The sequence below is a fragment of the Muntiacus reevesi genome, chromosome 11 (genome assembly GCF_963930625.1).
Source record: "Muntiacus reevesi chromosome 11, mMunRee1.1, whole genome shotgun sequence".
Taxonomy (NCBI): domain Eukaryota; kingdom Metazoa; phylum Chordata; class Mammalia; order Artiodactyla; family Cervidae; genus Muntiacus; species Muntiacus reevesi.
Genome location: NC_089259.1, coordinates 26971565 through 26991412, shown reverse-complemented (window position 1 = coordinate 26991412; position 19848 = coordinate 26971565). Strand labels below are relative to the sequence as shown.

Below are 19848 nucleotides of genomic sequence, written 5' to 3'. Positions count from 1 at the left end.
AGAAACCTTTAGTAACAGGGAAGAGAACATCTCAGGAAAGAGGAATGCTAAACATGTCAGATGCTACAGAGAGGTCAAGAAAAGTCCATCTATCAGCATTTCATAAGAACATTTTTTAAGGAATAAAACATTTGATTTTTCCTAAGCCTGATTTCTTTACGTTGGTAACAAACTAACAAAGGAAACTAAACATTCCTCTAACATATTCCTCCTGGGCATCTTGGAATCTTTGCTATCCCTGGAATCTAGTCGAGCTGAAGGTTTGTTTATACTGAGATTCCACTGTTTTGTTCCAGGTTTGGACCATTACCGGCCAGAAGTCTTTGAACACAGCAAAAAATTGCTTCTTCACCTCCTGATTGCCCTATCTTGCAACAGCAATTTCCATGCCATTGCCTCTGTGCTCCTACAGACTCGGGAGATGGGCGAAGCCAAGACTCTAACAGTTCAGCCAGCTTATCAGCCCGAGTATCTCTATACAGGTAACACAAGGAGGAGCAGGGAGCCTGAGACAGAGTCATAAGTCTGAGGATACCTGGGGATGTCCCTGGAGCCCACATCAACGTCTCTGCTTTTACCCTTGCCCCAGCTTTCTGAGGGATAAAATATGCACCATTATGCACAACAAACATGCACCGTTTTACTTGATGTTAAATCCTTCTTCCTAAGTATTTCCAAATATACTTTTTAAATTACTACTGTGATTGCTATTTTCATTAAATATGCTATCAAAAAAATTAATATCCATTGACCGAGAGAGCATGAGTCTGGAACACCCATGGGGGAGAATGTGCAAAACAGTGACCACCTCCAGTATTTTGAGACCAGGTATCACCAAGGTCCCAGACATTTCCCTATGTACCTTGAGACATAATTACATTAAATTAATATACACACACACAAAAAAGTTAATATACACATTCAGAGTTCTGGGCACATTTATGCAAAACATTGTGTATAACCTACTTATTGCTATTAGAGGCTGTTATCCTCAAAAATAGTATCATGTTGAAAGGTTGTTGCTGAACGATAAGACGCCAGGATTCTTGGCCTTCGGAGGAGACAAACTCAATCCAGAGCTAGAGACGAGCTGGATCGCTCAGAGCGTTTGTGTGATAAAGTTTTATTAAAGTATAAAGGAGATAAAGAAAGCTTCTGACATGGGCATCAGAAGGGGGCAGAAAGAGTGCCCCCCTGCTAGTCTTCAGCTGGATGTTATATAGTCACTAGCAGTCTTTTAATGAAAAGAAAAGAATGTCTTAAAACTCAGAATGGCACCAGGCCTCTGATCCATAAATTGCATTTTGTGATAATCTTGGCACCAGATGATTCATCCCAGGCCATAAAACGATTGACTTGAATCTTGTAGAAGGGCAGTTTACCATACAAATAGTTTCGTTTACATGGATTAGGGGAACAATATCTGAGGATAACATACTGGTTTGTCAAGTAGGTTCTGAGCCATTTGGTAGAACCGACTTGAAGACAAGAGTCTGGGGTAAATGCATAGCACATTAACATAACTTAACACAAACATTTCCATAAGAAAAATGTATTGGTTAACTCAGGGTTTGAGAATAGCTAGCTTCAGGTGAAACCAGGTGTCATGGCAACACAGTATTTTAAGAGAAACCACCTTTTAAATTTGTATAGAGAAGGAAAAAAAAATATTGCTAGTTTGTTTCCTCCTGCCACGTAAGAGAGAGAAAAATGTCTGGCACTTGCAGCCTATTTCCTCCCTTTGGAGACCCCTGGCCTTCCTGCCTGTTATCCTCTCAATGTCATATAGTTAAATCGTCTGTTACCCAAGAATAATTTACCTACAGCACAGTTAGGTTCAAATGTGTAACAAAGCTATTCATCAGTCAATGGGTGTGTGAAAGCATGCACACACAGACACACACACTCACTTCTTTTGCAGAAAGCATCAATTAAAACACCAGAGCATCAAATGATTTGGTAAGTCTGTTAGAGAAAGACTGATTAAGTGAGCTTAATCAGAAGACTGGGTATTTTGAAGATCTTTGTATCTTAGCGCAAATGGTTCCATGCCATTCTTTTTATATACTGCATAGTATCCATTGAACCACATGTCTTAACTCATATGTTTCTTATCCATAACTGGAGAAATTGTTCTGGTTTGTGTCTCTTTTGCTTCTTGGTCAATATACAAAATGCCTCCTTGAGCCCCTAGGCTTGTATACTTTGATGTACTTTTAGTCATTGTATCTCCAGGATACATTTCTTAGTTTGTGGTGATTGGTTTGAACAAAAGGTAGATGTCTTTAAATTTTTTTATTGATATTGCAAATTGTTCTCCAAGATTGTTGCACTAATTTAAACCCACAATATTTAACAGTGTGTATTGCACACCTACTATTACTAAACTTTTTTGTCTTTACCAGTCTGATAAATAAAAGGTGGTATCTTGGGGGAGAAAAGGTGGGGGGAAAGACACCAAAGTAGAAAATAGCAGAGCACCATCTATTGCCAAATCACACTGGTTTACACTGCAGTGCAACTATTCCATAAGCAGAAAAAGAGTTTCAGTCTCATTTAATCATAGCCATAGCCAAAAATCAAGTGGTTTTTTTTTTCCCAAAAAAATTTAAATAACTGCACACTTCCTGATGCGCACCTCCTAACCTTATTCAATGCCTGACCTGCACATTCCACCTGGACCTTGTCTCCCACCAGGTGGCTTCGACTTCCTGAGAGAGGACCAGTCGTCCCCGGTGCCAGACTCAGGGCTCAGCTCCAGCTCCACCTCGTCCAGCATCAGTCTGGGAGGCAGCAGTGGGAACCTCCCACAGATGACCCAGGAGGTAGAAGATGTGGACGTGGCTGCCGACGCCGATGAGAAGGCAAACAAGCTCATTGAGTTTCTGACGACCAGGTAAGGGAGGGGTCAGGAGATGGGCTGCTGTTTTCGGATCAGTCTTTTGGAAGAGTGCCATCATTTTAAAACTGCAGATAAAAATTCTAGTGAAGTCTCCTGTCTTCTGAATTGCATCTGCTGTCCTTTGTGTAAGAGGCAGACCCTGGTAGGCACTGTCTACGACTCCCCTGATGTCACAGTGGAGGAGAAGGGAGATTTCCTGCCTGATGAGCAGGTAGCAGATGTGGGCAGGAGGCAAGTGTGACTTTCACCATCTATTAGAGCTACCAGCCTCTGGGAGTTCCAAGACTTGGCAGAGAACATTGCTCTGGAAACCCAAAGTATTAGCCATGGTCAACCCAGTAGCAGCTGCAGAGAGGGGACCCCTATCTGATCCCCTAGTCCAAAGGGTCATTTATAAATGGAATTCAGGAATGAGAAGCAATTGGACGCATGTTGGGAAAGGAATCCAACTAATAATAGATCAAAGTCAAGAAAACTGTGAGTGATCCCATTTTTTTCAGATTTTATGGGTCTTTTGAGGAATGATTTAGCTTTTGGTTCAGTTCTCATAAGCTCAGTTCAATATAGAATTTAACACATAGGAAGCTCAGATAGGGGCTGGTGGTGCCTCCTTGCAGGGTGTCTCAGGGACCTGACTGGTTTGTGGAGAAGAAAGGTTTTCTCACTACGCACCAGTGTCAGTGCTGGGAATGGTGTTCTCTGAAATTCTGACATGCGGATCCATCCCACTCTTACCACAGAGAAAACCAAATAGACGACAGAGGTTGTATCTTCAGTTTGTCCTACAGTGTTTGGCAACTTAACCTAACCATGTGATCCTGATAAAATGTTATCTCTGCAAATTCTAAAATGTATAAAGGGAGTCTGTGTCTAAATCTGCGTTTTATTTGACATGTTACATCATTTCATTTAAGACAAATAACCTGTTATGTGCTGAATGAACACTGTCCTGCTGAATTGAGAAGCTTTAATTTTGTGAGCAAAACATATGAAAAAGTATGTCTCCATTAGTTAAGTAGATCTATTTTGAGTGTGCTCTTAAGCTTTATAAGACTGAAATTTTCTACCAAATTAATAAATAAGTTTTTTAAAAAAATGTATGTTGCCCCTTTGGAGTTAGAACTGTGTATATGGTTATGCAAAATGATAGTTACATTTTTGACAGTTGGTGTGTTTTGTTGAAGGGCATTTGGTCCGCTTTGGTGCCATGAGGACATCACACCCAAAAATCAGAATTCAAAGAGTGCTGAACAACTCACCAATTTTCTACGTCATGTTGTATCTGTGTTCAGAGATTCCAAATCAGGTACTTCATCCTATTTCTACAAAGCCCACTTTCAGCATTTTTCTGTAACGGAGCTCATTCTCCCCATATAACCCTGTGTATGTATTATGTGTGTGCGTGTGTGTGTATGTGTGTAAAATCCTCCATTTGGCATCAATAGCCAAGGAATATTCATGGGGGTATTGAAGCTTTCTCAGGTGTGCCTAACTTAATGATAGTTAATGTCACATATAGTTGCATTATGCTCTATCAGATAATTTCCCCAGTGTCTCTCTTCTCTTTGCTTCATTTCCCTCCCTACAACTAAACTGTGCCTATATTAATTTTTTTTAAAGAAGGCCATGAGAAAGAAATTTTATTTGCTGTCATCAGACTCAACTGGGAGGAAATGGTCTGTCTTGCAAACTGGGTTTTTTTTAAAAAAATAATAATTTTTCAATAAAATGTTTTTGGCTTTGAAAGTATTTGCTGACAAGTCCTGTGCCAGTGACCCCTCAATATTCTGAACACAGTCTGATGCACTGGTAGCACTAGTAGCTCCACGAGGCGCTAGTGGCCTCACAGTATTTAAGCCCTTAGCTGGATTCCATTCGGATCTGCTTGGCCAGGGCTGGTGTGTGTGTGAAATTTAAATTTGTCTCCTCAGCCTGATAAGCAGCTATCTCTGCCTTTTCTCACTCAGCAGGCTGGCCATAGTAAATGTGTCTCACCAGCTCTTCTGGCTGCTCTGATAATTAGCACATTTTACAGTTTGAAACATTCCAGATAAGCCACGTATCTTTTCATTATCAGAGGATACATACTAAGAAACAAAAAATACTGTTAAACTGAAGTGGGAAAGTTGTTCCCGGAATGGAATTGCCATTTCTTGTTTTGAGTTTCCCCTTTGGAATTTCTTTGAAGTATTAAGACTGCTTTTATTGGTATTTCCCCCACCTAAAAGTCACTTCAATAGCTTTGAAGGAAAAATTTTGTGATGCATGTGAACTCTTGTGTAAAACTCTTGATGGTATGCTGCTGCTGCTAAGTCGCTTCAGGCGTGTCCAACTCTGTGCGACCCCATAGACGATAGCCCACCAGGCTCCTTTGTCCCTGGGATTCTCCAGGCAAGAACACTGGAGTGGGTTGCCATTTCCTTCTCCAATGCATGCATGCATGCTGTCGCTTCAGTTGTGTCCGACTCTGTGTGACCCTATGGACAGCAGCCCACCAGGCTCCTCAGTCCATAGGATTCTCTAGGCAAGAATACTGGAGTGGGTTGCCATTTCCTTCTCCGCTTGATAGTATAAAGATACTAAAAATGAGAAAAAGTATGAATGCCATATATAGCATATTCTCAGAGCATGTTTCAGGCTGCTTAGAACATTCTGGTCTTCCCTGGTGGCTGAGACAGTAAAGCATCTGCCCACAATGCAGGAGACCTGGGTTCAATCCCTGGGTCAGGAAGATCCCCTGGAGAAGGAAATGGCAACCCACTCCAGTACTCTTGCCTGGAAAATTCCATGGACAGAAGAGCCTGGTAGGCTACAGCCCATGGGGTTGCAAAGAGTTGGACGCAACTGAACAACTTCACTTTCACTTAGAACATTCTGTGTCTTTTCACATCTTTCTCAAGATATTTTTACTCACCACAATTTTCTTGAACGTGGCTGCTTTCTGCCTACTTCCAGTATAGCACAATAAGATGTGTTCCTGGAAACAGTTGTATTAGTCAGGGTAGCATAGCCGCTGTAATAAATAACCCCCAAAGCTCAGAGACCTAAACAAGAGGCTGTTTCTGGATCTCATAACAGTTCAGTGTGGATGTTTGGGAGCAGCTTTCCACCTGGTGCTTCAGGGACCCTCCCTGCTCTGTGTCTCCGCCACCCACTAGGCTCAGAGGTCTCTACTCAACCCCCTGTGTCCAGGGGCAGGTGGAGGAACAGAGTGCGTGGAGGGTTACCCCGGAGGAGTTTACCTGCTAGCCTTGAGTGTAGCATCCAGTGCATCTCCCCGTGTCCCACTGGCCAGACCTCAGGCCCAAGGTCACATCTGACTGAGGAAGACTGAGAAATGTGGGTTCATTGTGTAACAGGGAGAAAAGGACACCAGGACACTTTGTTGGTGCTGCAGGAGCTTTGTCTTATGTGGTGTACTGCGTGTCCCAGGGCTCACACAGCCAGGCAGCAGCACCAGGAACAGCAACACTGAATTTTTCCTCCTGGTCCACTTTCATGGAACCATCAAATGTGCCCCCAGAGCCTCTCCATCATGGAGACAGCCCAAATCGCTGTTTTTAATCAGGCCCACTGACTCGCATAGCCTGACTTTTCTGCACATAAAGAGGGGCAACCAGTGGAGGATTTAATGGCCCAGAATTCAGCCATGGATTTTCCCTTATGTTTTCATTTTATTATGATCAGATGGTTTTCTGAGGGCTGAGATTACCTTCATGCTGTTGGAAGAACAGACACTCAGGAGGTGAAAGCTGAACCAGTCCTTGCCTCTTTGCAGTGCCTGCACCTCCACGGCTGCTTGTTTACGGGTGATTCTGAAGAACAGGGAGTTTGGCCCAGGCCTTGGTTGTGCTTGCGGACGTGCTAAGTTGCCTCAGTCATGTCTCACCCTGTGCAACCCATGGACTGTAGCCCGCCAGGCTCCTCTGTCCATGGGGTTCTCTAGGCAAGAATGCTGGAGTGGGTTGCCATGCCCTCCTCCAGGGGATCTTCCCAATGCAGGGATTAAACCCAGGTTTCCTGCATTGTGAGGAGAGTTCTTTACCACTAGCGCCACCTGGCTGGTCAGATCCACTCATCACTTTCCTCTTCATTCACAAGACTTGGGTCTAACGGATTCTCATATGACAGAGGAGCGAACATATTCTATGTGAAAAGTGAAGAAGAATGATGCCAAACAGTAGCAGCACAATAACTAATAATACATTTGTAAGCACCAGTGATGTGTCAGACACCATTCTAAGTCCTTTTTAAGTTGGTTTTCACAACCACTCTTTGAGGTGGATGCTCTGATTCACAAGGTAAAGACAAGGAAACAGGCTCACAGAGAATAAATTTCTTTCCCAGCGTCCCAAATCTCTCATTTAAAATCAGGACCATATCCCTCCGAAGCTTTCTACCCCATAAAGCTTGCTCCAAACTCTTTCTATTCCACTGTGCCCCCTTTAAGATTGATTCAGATTTGGTTTTAATTTTTTATTTTATTGAAGTATAGTTTCTCTACAATGTTGTGTTAAGGTGAATATTTCTACTGTATAGCTAAATGAACCAGCCTTATATATACACATATCCCCTCTTTTTTGGATTTCCTTCCGAGTCAAGTCACCACTGACCACTGAGTAGTCTCCTGCGCTATACAGCTGGTTCTCATTAGTTAGAGGAATCCCCAGATGGTGCTAGTGGTTAAGAGATGCCAGTTGGATACCCCGGTCGGAAAGATCCCCTGGAGGAGGAAATGGCAACCCACTCCAGTACTCTTGCCTGGAGAATCCCATGGACAGAGGAGCCTGGCGGGCTACAGTCCATGGTGTCGCAAAGAGTCGGATTCGACTGAGCGACTTAACTAACACACAGTCATCAGCTCTGTTTTATACGTGGTAGGCCGTCAATCCCCTTCACAGGGTTCATTTTTAAACAAGTACCACCAGGAGGGGGCGCTGTGCAGTCAGCCTGCTGTCAGCGCACAGCTGTCCGGCGGCCTCGGTTAGCGGCTGAGTGCTGACCTGCTCCCGCCCCTGCGCCCTAGGTTTCCACCTGGAGCAGCACCTGAGTGAAGTGGCGCTGCAGACAGCCCTCGCCAGCTCTTCCCGGCACTATGCCGGCCGGTCCTTCCAGATATTCCGGGCCCTCAAACAACCTCTGTCAGCACACGCCTTGTCGGACCTCCTCTCCCGGCTGGTGGAGGTGATTGGCGAGCACGGAGATGAGATTCAGGTACAGAAGGAAAGCGGGGGCATGCACCCTTCTCTCAGTGCAGAGATGAGGAGTTAATGACTTTCTTTGAACTTTCTTCCTCCTGCCAATTATCCCAACTGTTCAGAAGTGTATAATTTATTTAAAAATTCTATAAGTTGGCTTTTGTTTTTACAAATCTCTCTCCAGAGGGGGTGCTGTTCTAGAAATTCAGTGGACACTTTTATTGAGCCAACAACCGAAATCCTTTGGCGACTCTTTGTTTTTATTGATTTTGTTTGGTGGGGGCCAGGGGAGGTATTTTGTCTTGTTTTTGTCTTTTTACTAACAACCTGAGATGCAGTTGTGCAGCCTGCTCACCCAGAGAAGGGGGTGGGGGTGCTATTGTGTCTGTGCAGAGCACCAGTCCTGTCTGTGTGACTGGCCTTTCATAAAGTGAGAAAACCTAAAGAAATAGTGGGCAGAGTAGATGCCACAAGAGGACCCTGTGGACTGTGGAACCCAGAGACTGCGGAGCTGAACAGGTGGAAAGCCAGGGGCATTACAAGCTCTGTAGCTGGGGCCAAGCCCTTCTTTTCCATCAGAAATGTTCTGCATCTCAGAGGGCTGTATGCCTGGAGACTTCAGCTTCTTTTTCTCCTCTGGTCATTGGAAGCACACTTTAAAATGCCCCAAGTCACAGCCCTTCTCATCCTTCATCTCTTCATCTCTGGCTTCCAGATGTTGCCACTCTGTATTTCAAATGCCCACCATTCCCCTCAGCAAGAAGCCACACTTGCCCACTGTAGCCTTACCCCTCCCTGTTGGGTTTTGAATGAGACTGGTCTGTTGAAAACCTCACATGTAGGGAGAGAAATCATCATGATTACCTGCTAACTCCTAAGCCATCTGAGTTTCCTAAGTGGCCCTTAAAATTTCTTTGTAAATTAAACAAGCCATAACTGTCCAGCTTTCAAAGATGGTATCAATATTTGAATAAAGTTTGTATCCATTAAATTTATCTTCAAGATGCTAGCTGTGGCACAGAATGTTGTCTTTGTGTGTCTGGCAGGGTTATGTCATGGAAGCCCTTCTTACCCTGGAAGCTGCCGTGGACAACTTGTCTGACTGCTTGAAGAACACTGATCTCTTAACTGTACTATCTCGGTGAGCATCAGCTGAACAATATTTTAAAATCAGATACATTATACTCAATATTTGGGAGAAGCCTGGACTTTGGGCAAAATCTAAAGAACAAATCGTTTTTTGAAGTCTGTTTGTGACCCGAGAAAGTATGTATGACATTTCCTTCAGTTTAAAAAAAAAAAGGAAATTACAACAGACACATATATACACAGGAAGTTAGACAATGTGTTATTTCTAAGTAATACAAATATTAGTTTTTTTAATTTCCTATTTCTTTGAGTATTTTTTCATATTTTATATAATTATCCTATTTATCACATTTTATAGAAACAAATTAAGCATCCTTTTTTAAATGCATATATACAAGACTTATCTGATCCATCACCATAAAAACATTTGAAATAAATGTTGATTTTACTTGAAGAAATTTCTACCTTAGGATCTTTCTTTTTTAGTTTTTAATTCCTTTTGTTCCTGTCAATGTTTAATAACCCATTTAAAATCATTCACAGTTTCATATTCTGCTTGGATAATTAAGCTCATCTTGCTTGAAATTGAATCAGTAATGTTATAGCAGGTTGGGCCTTGTTTCATTTTTAAGGTGAACATTTTTATAATAGGTAATTTTAGTGTAATTACTAACATCATATATATTTATCTGTGTAAACCCACTGGTTAATCTATATCAGTAAAAATTCAGCAACAATGTTGATAGAAATAGACTTAGAAATCATTTTTCATAAATTTTATAAGTGCCAAAATTTTCCTTTAACACAAGCATTTACATTTTTCTTTCTAGATATTTCTGTGTCTGTTCTTTTTATCAGTAAGTTAATAGAGTAGTAACATTTATACCTATTGGACACATTTTTATTTCATAATTATTCTCACCTAAATTCAAACAAAAATTAAATGAATGATCAGTAAACTTTAGAGCCAACTGCTTATTTCTTTAACTTTTCAATAAGTTAAAGTCAGTGTTTGGTTTTGTTGTTTTGTTAGTGAGGATTGTTCTGGTTAAGTTTGGTTTTTCACACCTTTATGTTTAAGAATAAGGAAACATATTCCTTTTCATTTAAGAATGTGGAAAAAAATGATTAGAAAGTAATATTTCCAAGGAATGATTTGCCCACTTTGTTGATGGATCTTTAAAGGACTAGCCTTTCACTGCAATGCGCTGGATTCCTGTTGAACTCTTTAATTTCTATACCCAGCTCTTCATCGCCAGACTTAAGCTCTAACACTAAACTGACAGCAAGCCGAAAGAGCACGGGCCAGCTCAATGTGAACCCCGGGGCGGCTAGCGGCAACACCGCAACTGCGGAACGCAGCCGGCATCAAAGGAGCTTCTCTGTGCCCAAGAAGTTCGGTGTTGTCGACCGGTCCTCAGACCCACCTCGGAGCGCCACCCTGGACAGAATTCAGGCCTGTACCCAACAAGGCCTCTCCTCGAAAACCAGAAGCTCATCCTCCTTGAAGGACAGCCTCACGGACCCATCACACATAAACCATCCAACCAACCTGTTGGCCACCATCTTTTGGGTCACGGTGGCTTTGATGGAATCCGATTTTGAGTTTGAATACCTAATGGCCCTGAGGCTGTTGAACAGACTGCTGGCTCACATGCCGCTCGATAAAGCAGAGAACCGAGAAAAACTAGAGAAACTCCAGGCGCAGCTCAAGTGGGCAGACTTTTCGGGGTTGCAGCAGCTGCTGTTGAAGGGGTTCACCTCCCTCACTACCACCGACCTTACCTTGCAGCTCTTCAGTTTGCTGACACCAGTGTCCAAAGTATCCATGGTGGACTCATCTCAAGCCATCGGTAAAGCTCACACTCTTTTAAGTTCTGGTCATGGTGGAATGTGTGTTTAGTGTAATAAGATACTGTGGGCTTAGCGCTTTTAATGATTAACCATTTAAAAATGGTTCTTTGGGAAGAGTTTTTCTTTTAAAATTTGTATAGAAGTTTTTCTTTAATTTTTTAAAATTTCTTTTTTAATGTGCTGGGTCCTAGCTGCAAGCAGGCTTTCTCCAGTTGCAAATGGGGGCTACTCTTCATTGTGGTGGCTTCTCTTGTTGTGGAGCACGGACTCAAGGGTGCATGAGCTTCAGCAGTTGCAGCACGTCAGCTCAGTAACTGCTGCTTCCAGGCTCTCGAGCACAGGCTCAATAGTTGTGGTGCATGGGCTTAGTTGTTCTGCAGCATGTGGCATCTTCTTGGACCAGGGATTGAACTTGGGTCTCCTGCATTGGCAGGAGGATTCCTCACCACTCAGCCACGAGGGAAGCCTTGTATAAGTCTTAACTATGTGTACTGTAGAAGATGTTTTTAAGGCAGTTGTGTAAAAGGGGCAAGAATAATACATGAGATTTTTCTTTCTGCTTTTCAGATCACATTGCAGACAGTGCTAGTTTATTCCATCGCCCTTATACAGACATTTTCTCTTTTTTCTTAACTCTTAAATCTTTTATTTTTCTGAGCCTTTATTTTCCTCTTGAAAATTCCCTTGGTTCCCTGTTGTTTTGAATTAAATCAGCAAACCGGATTTTTAATACCATGGCATATGGCCCACAATTCTTTCCAGGGAGCCAAAGCTTAATACAGTAGAACTAAGCTACTCCTCATCATTTCAAAGAATCTTTCTGATAACTTAAATTTATTGGCCTGTCTTTTCAAATAAGTTTTCCTTAAAATACATTTTTTTGATAAAAACTTCAAACTAGTGCTTCAGTTCATTTTAATCCACTTTTTAAAATCTATGCCAACAATGATTCTTACTTGCAACAGTCGATAGCATGACAGCACTCTACCTGAAAATTGCAAATCTACTTCAGTGCCTGCTTTGAACAGGTGCCATTATGGTTGTACATTTATCATGGACTTTATGTTAGATCAAAGTTACATCAAAAGGCTGCTTTTGCATCTCCTCAGAATAAAATCTATAATAGGCCTTCCTGCTGTTAATGGCTCAAATGCACCATATTCACGTGTCTCCATTTGTATCTTCTCTAATCCAGGGTTTCCACTGAATGTCTTGTGTCTTCTGCCCCAGCTGATACAGCATTTTGAAAACCCCAACCAGTTCTGTAAGGATGTAGCTGAGAGAATCGCTCAGGTATGCCTTAGGGCTTCACCCTCAGGCAGATCCAAGACCTGATGTTGGACAGAGGTTACCAGGCTCGGGGTGATACATTTCATAAACTGAAGATACTGATATCGCTAGTAATGCACGTTTCTGGGTGGCTGATTCACATGGTCATTTCATTATTGAGAAAATAAGTGGGAAAAAAAATTGGTGAAAATTAAATGACTAAGCATTCTGTGGCTGTCCCCAAAAATGTATCGACCAGTTTTCCAGGATGCTGGGGCTTAGAGCAAAATTGCTAACATTTCTTCCTTATTCATCAGGCTGTTGTATCCCTAATTGACTTTCTTCTTGTAAAAGGTTTGTTTGGAAGAGAAGAACCCCAAACTTTCCAATCTTGCACACGTCATGACTCTTTATAAAACACACAGCTACACGAGGGACTGTGCCACGTGGGTCAATGTGGTCTGCCGGTACCTTCATGAAGCCTATGCTGACATCACCTTGAATATGGTTACCTACCTGGCAGAGGTAAGTTCTGAATTGAGGATAACATCTATTATAGTTTCTATGGGCAAAATAGTAGGCTTCCCTCATAGCTCAGTCGGTAGAGAATCCACCTGCAATGCAGGAGACCCGGGTTTGATTCCTGGGTTGGGATGATCCCCTGGAGAAGGAAATGGCAACCCACTCCAATATTCTTTCCTGAAAAATCCTGTGGACAGAGGAGCCTGGCAGGCTACAGCCCATGGGGTCGCAAGAATCAGACACGACTTAGCGACTAAACCACCACCACCACCATGAGTAAAATATGTATGTGAAACTGATAATAAGAGCCTTAACTTTGTTTATTGATCATGTATTCGCTTACTATATATTATCATAGATGCTAAATAGAATCAGTTAAAACAACTGATTCTTGCAACTCAGTGATCATAACAGAGAAGCTGAGAATCAGCCGGGTTTAGTAATCTACCACAAGTATAAGGTGTCAGAGCAGCCTTTGAAATGATGTATAGTTGCCTCCAAAGCGTAAACTCCTTTTTACTACCCTGGTACCTGTCAGCACATGCCAGAGACAGGAAGATTTTATTCAAATTATTTTGGGTGTTCAGATCTTATTTAAGGACTTAACTATGTTTAACTATTGTGTGCTCTGAACTCATTAACAAAGCATATATTTTTGAAGATACTCATTTTTCCACACAATAGATTTGTGTAAGTATTTCCTCGTTTGTTAACTGTTCAGTTCTTTTGGCCACTTTTGATGTGGAATTTCACTGTTTCTTTGAATCATTTCTATTATCTTTTAGTTTTGAACTGTAACTTTTTTCATTATGTCTGTCACATCAGTTTGCTCATTATTTTTCTTTCCTTTTTGAAAATATCATTGACTTCTTTCTTGATTATAAAAGCAGTATGTGTTCATAGCAGAAAATTCAGAAGGTACAGAACAGTAAAAAAAAAAAAAAATAGAAAAAGAAAGAAAAATTCAATCAAAATAATTAAAATTATCCAGAGAGAAACACTATTAAGATTTTGTTGGGTGTCCTTCCTGTGTTATTTCTGTATAACATACACCCATTTACATCAGTGTTAGCATCATTTATTATATAGAAACTATATATCCCTTCTTTATTATTTCACTTAATATAGCTAATATCTTTTACTGTCCAAAAACTTCCTATTGAATACATGGTATTTTATCATACAGATTACCATAATCTATGTATCCATTTCCCTAGTGTTTGGTATTTAAATTGCTTACAGAACTTTCTTGTTTTGTGTGAGATTTTTTTTTTCTTTTTTTTTTTTTACCATTATAAATAATGCCTTGGTGAAATCTCGTACTTAAATCTTAGTATCTATCTCTAGGTTTGGAAAAGTTCCTAAAAGTGTAATTACTGTTTCAAAAGATATGAACCCTTTTAGTTCTCTTGATCTCAATTGCCAGATTATCCAAGTTAACGTTTCCACTGATGATTTCCACCCCTCCTATATCCTCCCCAGTGCTATCATCAATTTGATAATTTATAGATGTATCTCTTTTGTTTTCATTTGTAATTTTCAGTCACTGGTGGTATTTGATGCTTTCTTTTTGAGGTTTATCTTGTATTCCATTGTGTGAATTTTTTTTTTTAGCTCTTTAAAAAAATTTTTATAAGCATTTTTCTTTTTTAAAAGAACGTTTATTTACTTGTTTATTAGGCTGTGCTATGCAGCATTGTGGAATCTTAGTTTCTCAAGCAGGAATCACACCCTGTGCCCCCTGCAGTGGAAGCAGAGTCTTAACCACGGGACCATCAGGGAAGTCCCTGAATATTATATTTATATATCAGACCTACAGCATTGCCTTTGATAACATCTCCACCTCTTCAGTAGTCAGGACGTTCTTTTCCCTCCTAAGGAAATATGCAGTCATAAAAGTACTAGGAGACCTTGGTGCTTGTGTGTGGAAATCTGGTGTCAGACTGACTCTCCCTGCGCGTTGCCCCCGCAGCTGCTGGAGAAGGGCCTCCCCAGCATGCAGCAGCCCCTCCTGCAGGTGATCTACAGCCTGCTCAGCTACATGGACCTTTCTGCCGTTCCGGTAAAGCAGTTCAACGTGGAAGTTCTGAAGACCATTGAAAAATACGTGCAAGTGAGTACTGAACCAGGGTGTTTCCAGACAGTCGTTCCAGAAAGACAGGCTCTGCACGGAGCTCATACTTGGCCATAGTTACATGGGTGCCAGGTTGCGTGCTCACTTCTCGATGTCCATAACACAGTGAGAGCAGCCAGGACGGTGGCTGACCACTACCCTGAGCCGTGTCCTGAGGGGAAAGGCAGGACCAGGCCCCGGGGCGTTCCTGAGCCTTCAGAGGACACGCCTCTGCCTCCTGAGTTTAAAGGCCAGATGCCGAAAGCATGTCCCGGCTTGGGGGGCAGGGACAGGGTCTTGTTTGAGGGGTTCTATTTCAAAGGAGAAGGAAGAAGCAACTTGTGTGTGCCTGTTTCTAGACCAGGTATTTCAGAGGAGAAGGGTTAATTCAGAGGTGAAAGTTGTCACTTAGGGTTGAATGAACTAAGGCTAAGAAATCGGCATACTTGTACTTTAAAATACTCCAACAAACAAAACATACTGTGTACTTGGTGAGTTCAGAGTTCAAGGGCAAATGCTTGGTTTTCTCTGGTTAAACTCATTGACTAAGCCTGACAATTTTCAACATTTTTTCCCCATCTTCACTTCACCAGTCACATTACTTGCAGAATTTGCAAATGCTAAAAATGATCTTCAAGCTTTTTGTTTTCTTGAAGTGGCATTGCTCCAATAACAGTTGTAACATGTGGTAGATGATCATTATCGCTTTCTCACTTGACACTCACGAGAGACAGAGGGTCAGTTCACATCTTTGCCCCTTGTTAAAAAATATATATATATTTTATTAGACTACCTGTTCTTAGGCCTGTGGGCCATCCCTGGTACTTGAGATCTTATCTTGAATGGTGGCTAATTTCATATCAAACCATGACCTCCTTGTGCAGAATTTAACAATGAAGGGAATGCGTTTTACTACATGTGCTTTTATTCCAAGTCCTAGGCAAATAATAATGTTTATTGGGCTGGTTATCCACGTTCAATATTTTTATGGGAGAAGTGTCTGGGTCTGGCCGGGAGTTGTCAGAGACACAAAGATGGTGAAACACAGTGAGACTTACAAGAAGAGTAGGAGTTTGATAAGGAAGCAGAGGAAGGGCATTCCAGGATGAGAGAATAGCATGAGGAAAAGCACAGAGGCTAAGAGACGTCGGCTGGTGTGGGGAATTCAGAGATTACCCATTTAGGCCTTGCTTGAAGAGTGTGGACTCCTCCTTGTCCACCAGGGGGAGCCCTTGAAGGTGTTTAAGTGGGGAAGTGACTTGAGCTGAAGATTCTGGAAAGGTCAGTGTAGCTGGAATGGGTTTGATGGACCTAAGGAGGCAAGTGGGGAAACCAGTTAAGAGACCACTGAAATAGTCCAGGGAGGATTCAGCTGAGTCAGTGCCAACAGGAATGGAGGTGGGCAGGGGTAGGGGTCAGATTCTCAGGAGGGAGGGAAGAGGGGAGTTAAGAATGGTTCCCAGACTCCGGGGTTAGGTCGTGAGGAAGACATGGACAAGAAGAGAAGAGGGCAGAGGGCAGAGGTCAGACGCCCAGGAAGCAAATGGAGCAGAAAGAGCTAGAGAAGCAGGAAGTGTGGATGGACACTGGAGGCAGGGAGAATCTTGACAAGGAGTGAGGAAACAGCAGCCTAACTGTAATGAGGGTTGAGTTTTTTTGTTTGTGTTTTGTTTTGCTTTTCAAATTAAGGAAGTACCTCATTAGCAAAAGTGGTACCTTGTTATTTTAAACTTCTGTTTATTTGAATGTGGACAAAGCTGGTCTTTTTTATTTGTTTATTTCCTAAATGTAGCTCCTCTTATAGATAAATTATCTTTTTTATGTCATTTGCCTTTTACTTATCAAAGAATTTCCTGCGCTGTTTTAAATCAGTGAGTTCTAATGGGTCATGAGAAGTTTCAGTAGCTAGGAGCATGTTAGTTTTTTTTAATGAAATAATTTTTTAAGTATTGACTGACTGTTTCATTTCCTTCAGAGCATTCACTGGAGAGAAGCTCTAAATATCTTGAAGCTGGTGGTTTCTCGATCTGCCAGTCTAGTTTTGCCTTCCTACCAACACAGTGACCTCTCAAAGATAGAAATACATCGAGTATGGACGAGCGCATCCAAGGAATTACCTGGAAAAACCCTAGACTTCCACTTTGATATTTCAGAGGTATGTTAACTGTTTCCGTAAACTTTAGCATGAATACATAGTGGCAAAGTTCAAAACTAGCCGCCTAGAGAAGGGGAGACTTACTTTACATTTATGTCAAATGAAAGCTTCTAAGGCCTAATGAGGTTCTATTTTTTTTTTTTTTTTAAGAACACATTCACAGGGGCCCTGATTTGGCAGCTTTTAAAAATAGAAGCTAGCCTCAATTATATAAAAGCGATTCCACAGAAAAGACAATTTCTGAAATGGAATGATCTTAAGCATTTTAAACCATGATCTTCACTCATTCTTTATCTGACTGCTGCCACATCCTGTCTTGTATCTGCAACCTTGCTTCCTGAACTGTAACCAAACCAGTGAATGACCGAGATTTATGGAATCTGCCTTTATGGTCACTTCCCCAAACCACGCTGCTTTTTTTTCTTTAATAATTTTTTTAAGTTGACATGTTATATTTTCATTTTTATTAAGTTCCAGGAATTTTTTTGGGGGGGGGGGGGATCACATGGCATGCAGGATTTTAGTTGCCCGACTAGGAATCATACCCACAGCCCCTGTGGTGGGCACGTGGAGTTCTAAAAACTGGACCGTCAGGGAGTCTCCCATACTGCTTTTTACAGCACCACTATTTAAATTCTTGCCTTGAGAATGAAGGGAATGTGGAGAAGAGACCTATGAACCAAACTAAGGAGTTGGGAAGAAAAGAGGACACAAAATAGTCAGATTTACCTGCTGGTCCATGAACAAACTTTTGGAAACCTGTACTTAAGTATGTTAATCTAAGATATAAAAATATATTTGCTTTCCTGTCTCTTACCCCATGACCATTAAGCCCCCTAAAGCAGAAACCATGGTCTGTCCACTTTGTAATTACGGTCTATACAGTGTCTAATGCATGAACGTACTTCATATATATTCTTCAGTTTGGCTGAATGAATCAGTTCACTAAAGGCATAAAGTAGGTCTGCTGACATGGAACTTATTGACTCAGTTGTAGCCAGATTGGGTTTTTTTCAAATAATCGTCTCATTGACCATTCAACACTCAGGATGAGATACTGTTTATTGCTGCTATTAATGATATTTATATATGACATTAAGGTATCAAATCAATATTTTTCCATTTTAAACAGTCTATATTGCTAGGGTAGGAGAGGGGAGCTTACTCTTTTACTAAAGTTTATTCTGTTCCAAAGAGGTACAGAAAACCAGCAGCCAATCAGCTGCATGCCCCAGAGACCCAGTTGCTCCAGAAAGATGGGCCTGGAGAGACAGGTGGAACGCTCCCAGCCAGCGTCTCTCATCTCTGAATGTGGGCCTCTGAACAGGTTTCTGCAGAGACCCCCTTGGGGCTGAAGTTTGGGAGGTGCTGCCTACCCAGCCACCACATTACAGACCCCTCAGGAAGTGAAATTTCTTAAATGTTGCCCAAGAACCTGGCCCTGACTGTTTCATTTAAATAATTGAAAACATAGATTTAAATAAATTTTTAAATACTTGAGAGTATAAAATTGGTGAGTACAGATTTGGATGAGGGGAAGGAATTTTGGTCTTGTTTTAAGAAAGTCTTTCAAGCTTAAGCATTTGAAAATAATTTGCTTTCCTGCATGTTTTCCTTCTCATCTTTACAGTCATTTCTGAAGTGTGTTTAAGAACAAGCAATTGGATTTGTTTTCAGCTGCTCAAGAGGGTGGGAACGTATTGAAGATGCAAAATTGGTTTGTGTGTTAGTCACTCAGTTGTGTCTCTTTGCAACCTCAGGGACTGTAGCTTGCCAGGCTCCTCTTTCCATGGAATTCTCCATGCAAGAAGACTGGAGTGGGTAGTCATTCCCTTCTTCAGGGTATCTTCCCAACCCAGGGATCGAACCTCGGTCTCCCGCGTTGCAGGCAGATTCTTTACCATCTGAGCCACCAGGGAAGCAAAATGGTTTAGGATGTTCTTTGAACATCGGGGAAATGAGCCTCCATGTAACACTGAACTTCTGTACATTTTCATCAAATAAGCAGTTCTTGGTTGCTGCTGGGAGATGGAGCCACATACCAAGGACTGTGGATGAGAGAGAACAATGTATGCTTCTCTGCTCTTTACCCTGCAGACGCCCATCATCGGGAGGCGGTATGATGAACTGCAGAACTCCTCTGGGCGTGACGGGAAGCCCAGGGCCATGGCCGTCACCCGGAGCGCATCCTCCACCTCCTCAGGCTCCAACTCCAACGTCCTTGTCCCTGTCAGCTGGAAAAGGCCCCAGTATTCCCAGGTAAAGAGTCCTCAACTCGCAGGATTGGACAGGAGCTTAGGGGGCCTGTTGAAACCAACTGTGATACGCGATTTGGGCAGCCACACTCCCAGTGTCACCCACCTGGGCATCAGCACTTCAGTGATAAGGAGCTCATGGCGTCCATATTCCGAGGGAACCCCTTTACTCCTTGAAGAGTTCATTATGTTGAGTTGAAGTCAGACACTCTGTTGCTTCTACTCATTGATCCTAGTTCTCTTAAGGCTTAGAAAATGCAATCAGATCTCTCACATGGCAGCCCTTCAGACACTTAACCTACCCCCTCTACCACTCACCCAGATAAGTCCTTTTTCCTCCAAATAATACATCCCAGTTCTCCCAACCAATCCTCTGTGGCAGGGCTGCATGCTGTCCTGTGAGCCGACCCTGGATCCAGTCAAAGGGTTCATGCATGGCTGACATGAGGAGCAGAGCAGGCGCCCAGATTGCTCTGTGCTTGAGTTGTCTC

The 19848-nt window shown here is 42.1% G+C and overlaps 1 protein-coding gene across 3 annotated transcripts in view; it reads left to right on the top strand.

Annotated features, from left to right (window-relative positions):
* The window catches only part of FRY (FRY microtubule binding protein), a 329088-nt gene that overhangs the window by 269062 nt on the left and 40178 nt on the right, over positions 1–19848 (top strand). For all 3 annotated transcript variants that reach the window (XM_065901750.1, XM_065901751.1, XM_065901752.1), the window contains exons 39-49: positions 297–482; positions 2698–2896; positions 4087–4208; positions 7929–8116; positions 9147–9241; positions 10435–11042; positions 12239–12336; positions 12667–12837; positions 14807–14947; positions 16923–17102; positions 19200–19361. In XM_065901750.1, coding sequence (XP_065757822.1) covers positions 297–482; positions 2698–2896; positions 4087–4208; positions 7929–8116; positions 9147–9241; positions 10435–11042; positions 12239–12336; positions 12667–12837; positions 14807–14947; positions 16923–17102; positions 19200–19361 — 2150 coding nt within the window. The remainder of the gene's footprint in view (positions 1–296; positions 483–2697; positions 2897–4086; positions 4209–7928; positions 8117–9146; positions 9242–10434; positions 11043–12238; positions 12337–12666; positions 12838–14806; positions 14948–16922; positions 17103–19199; positions 19362–19848) is intronic.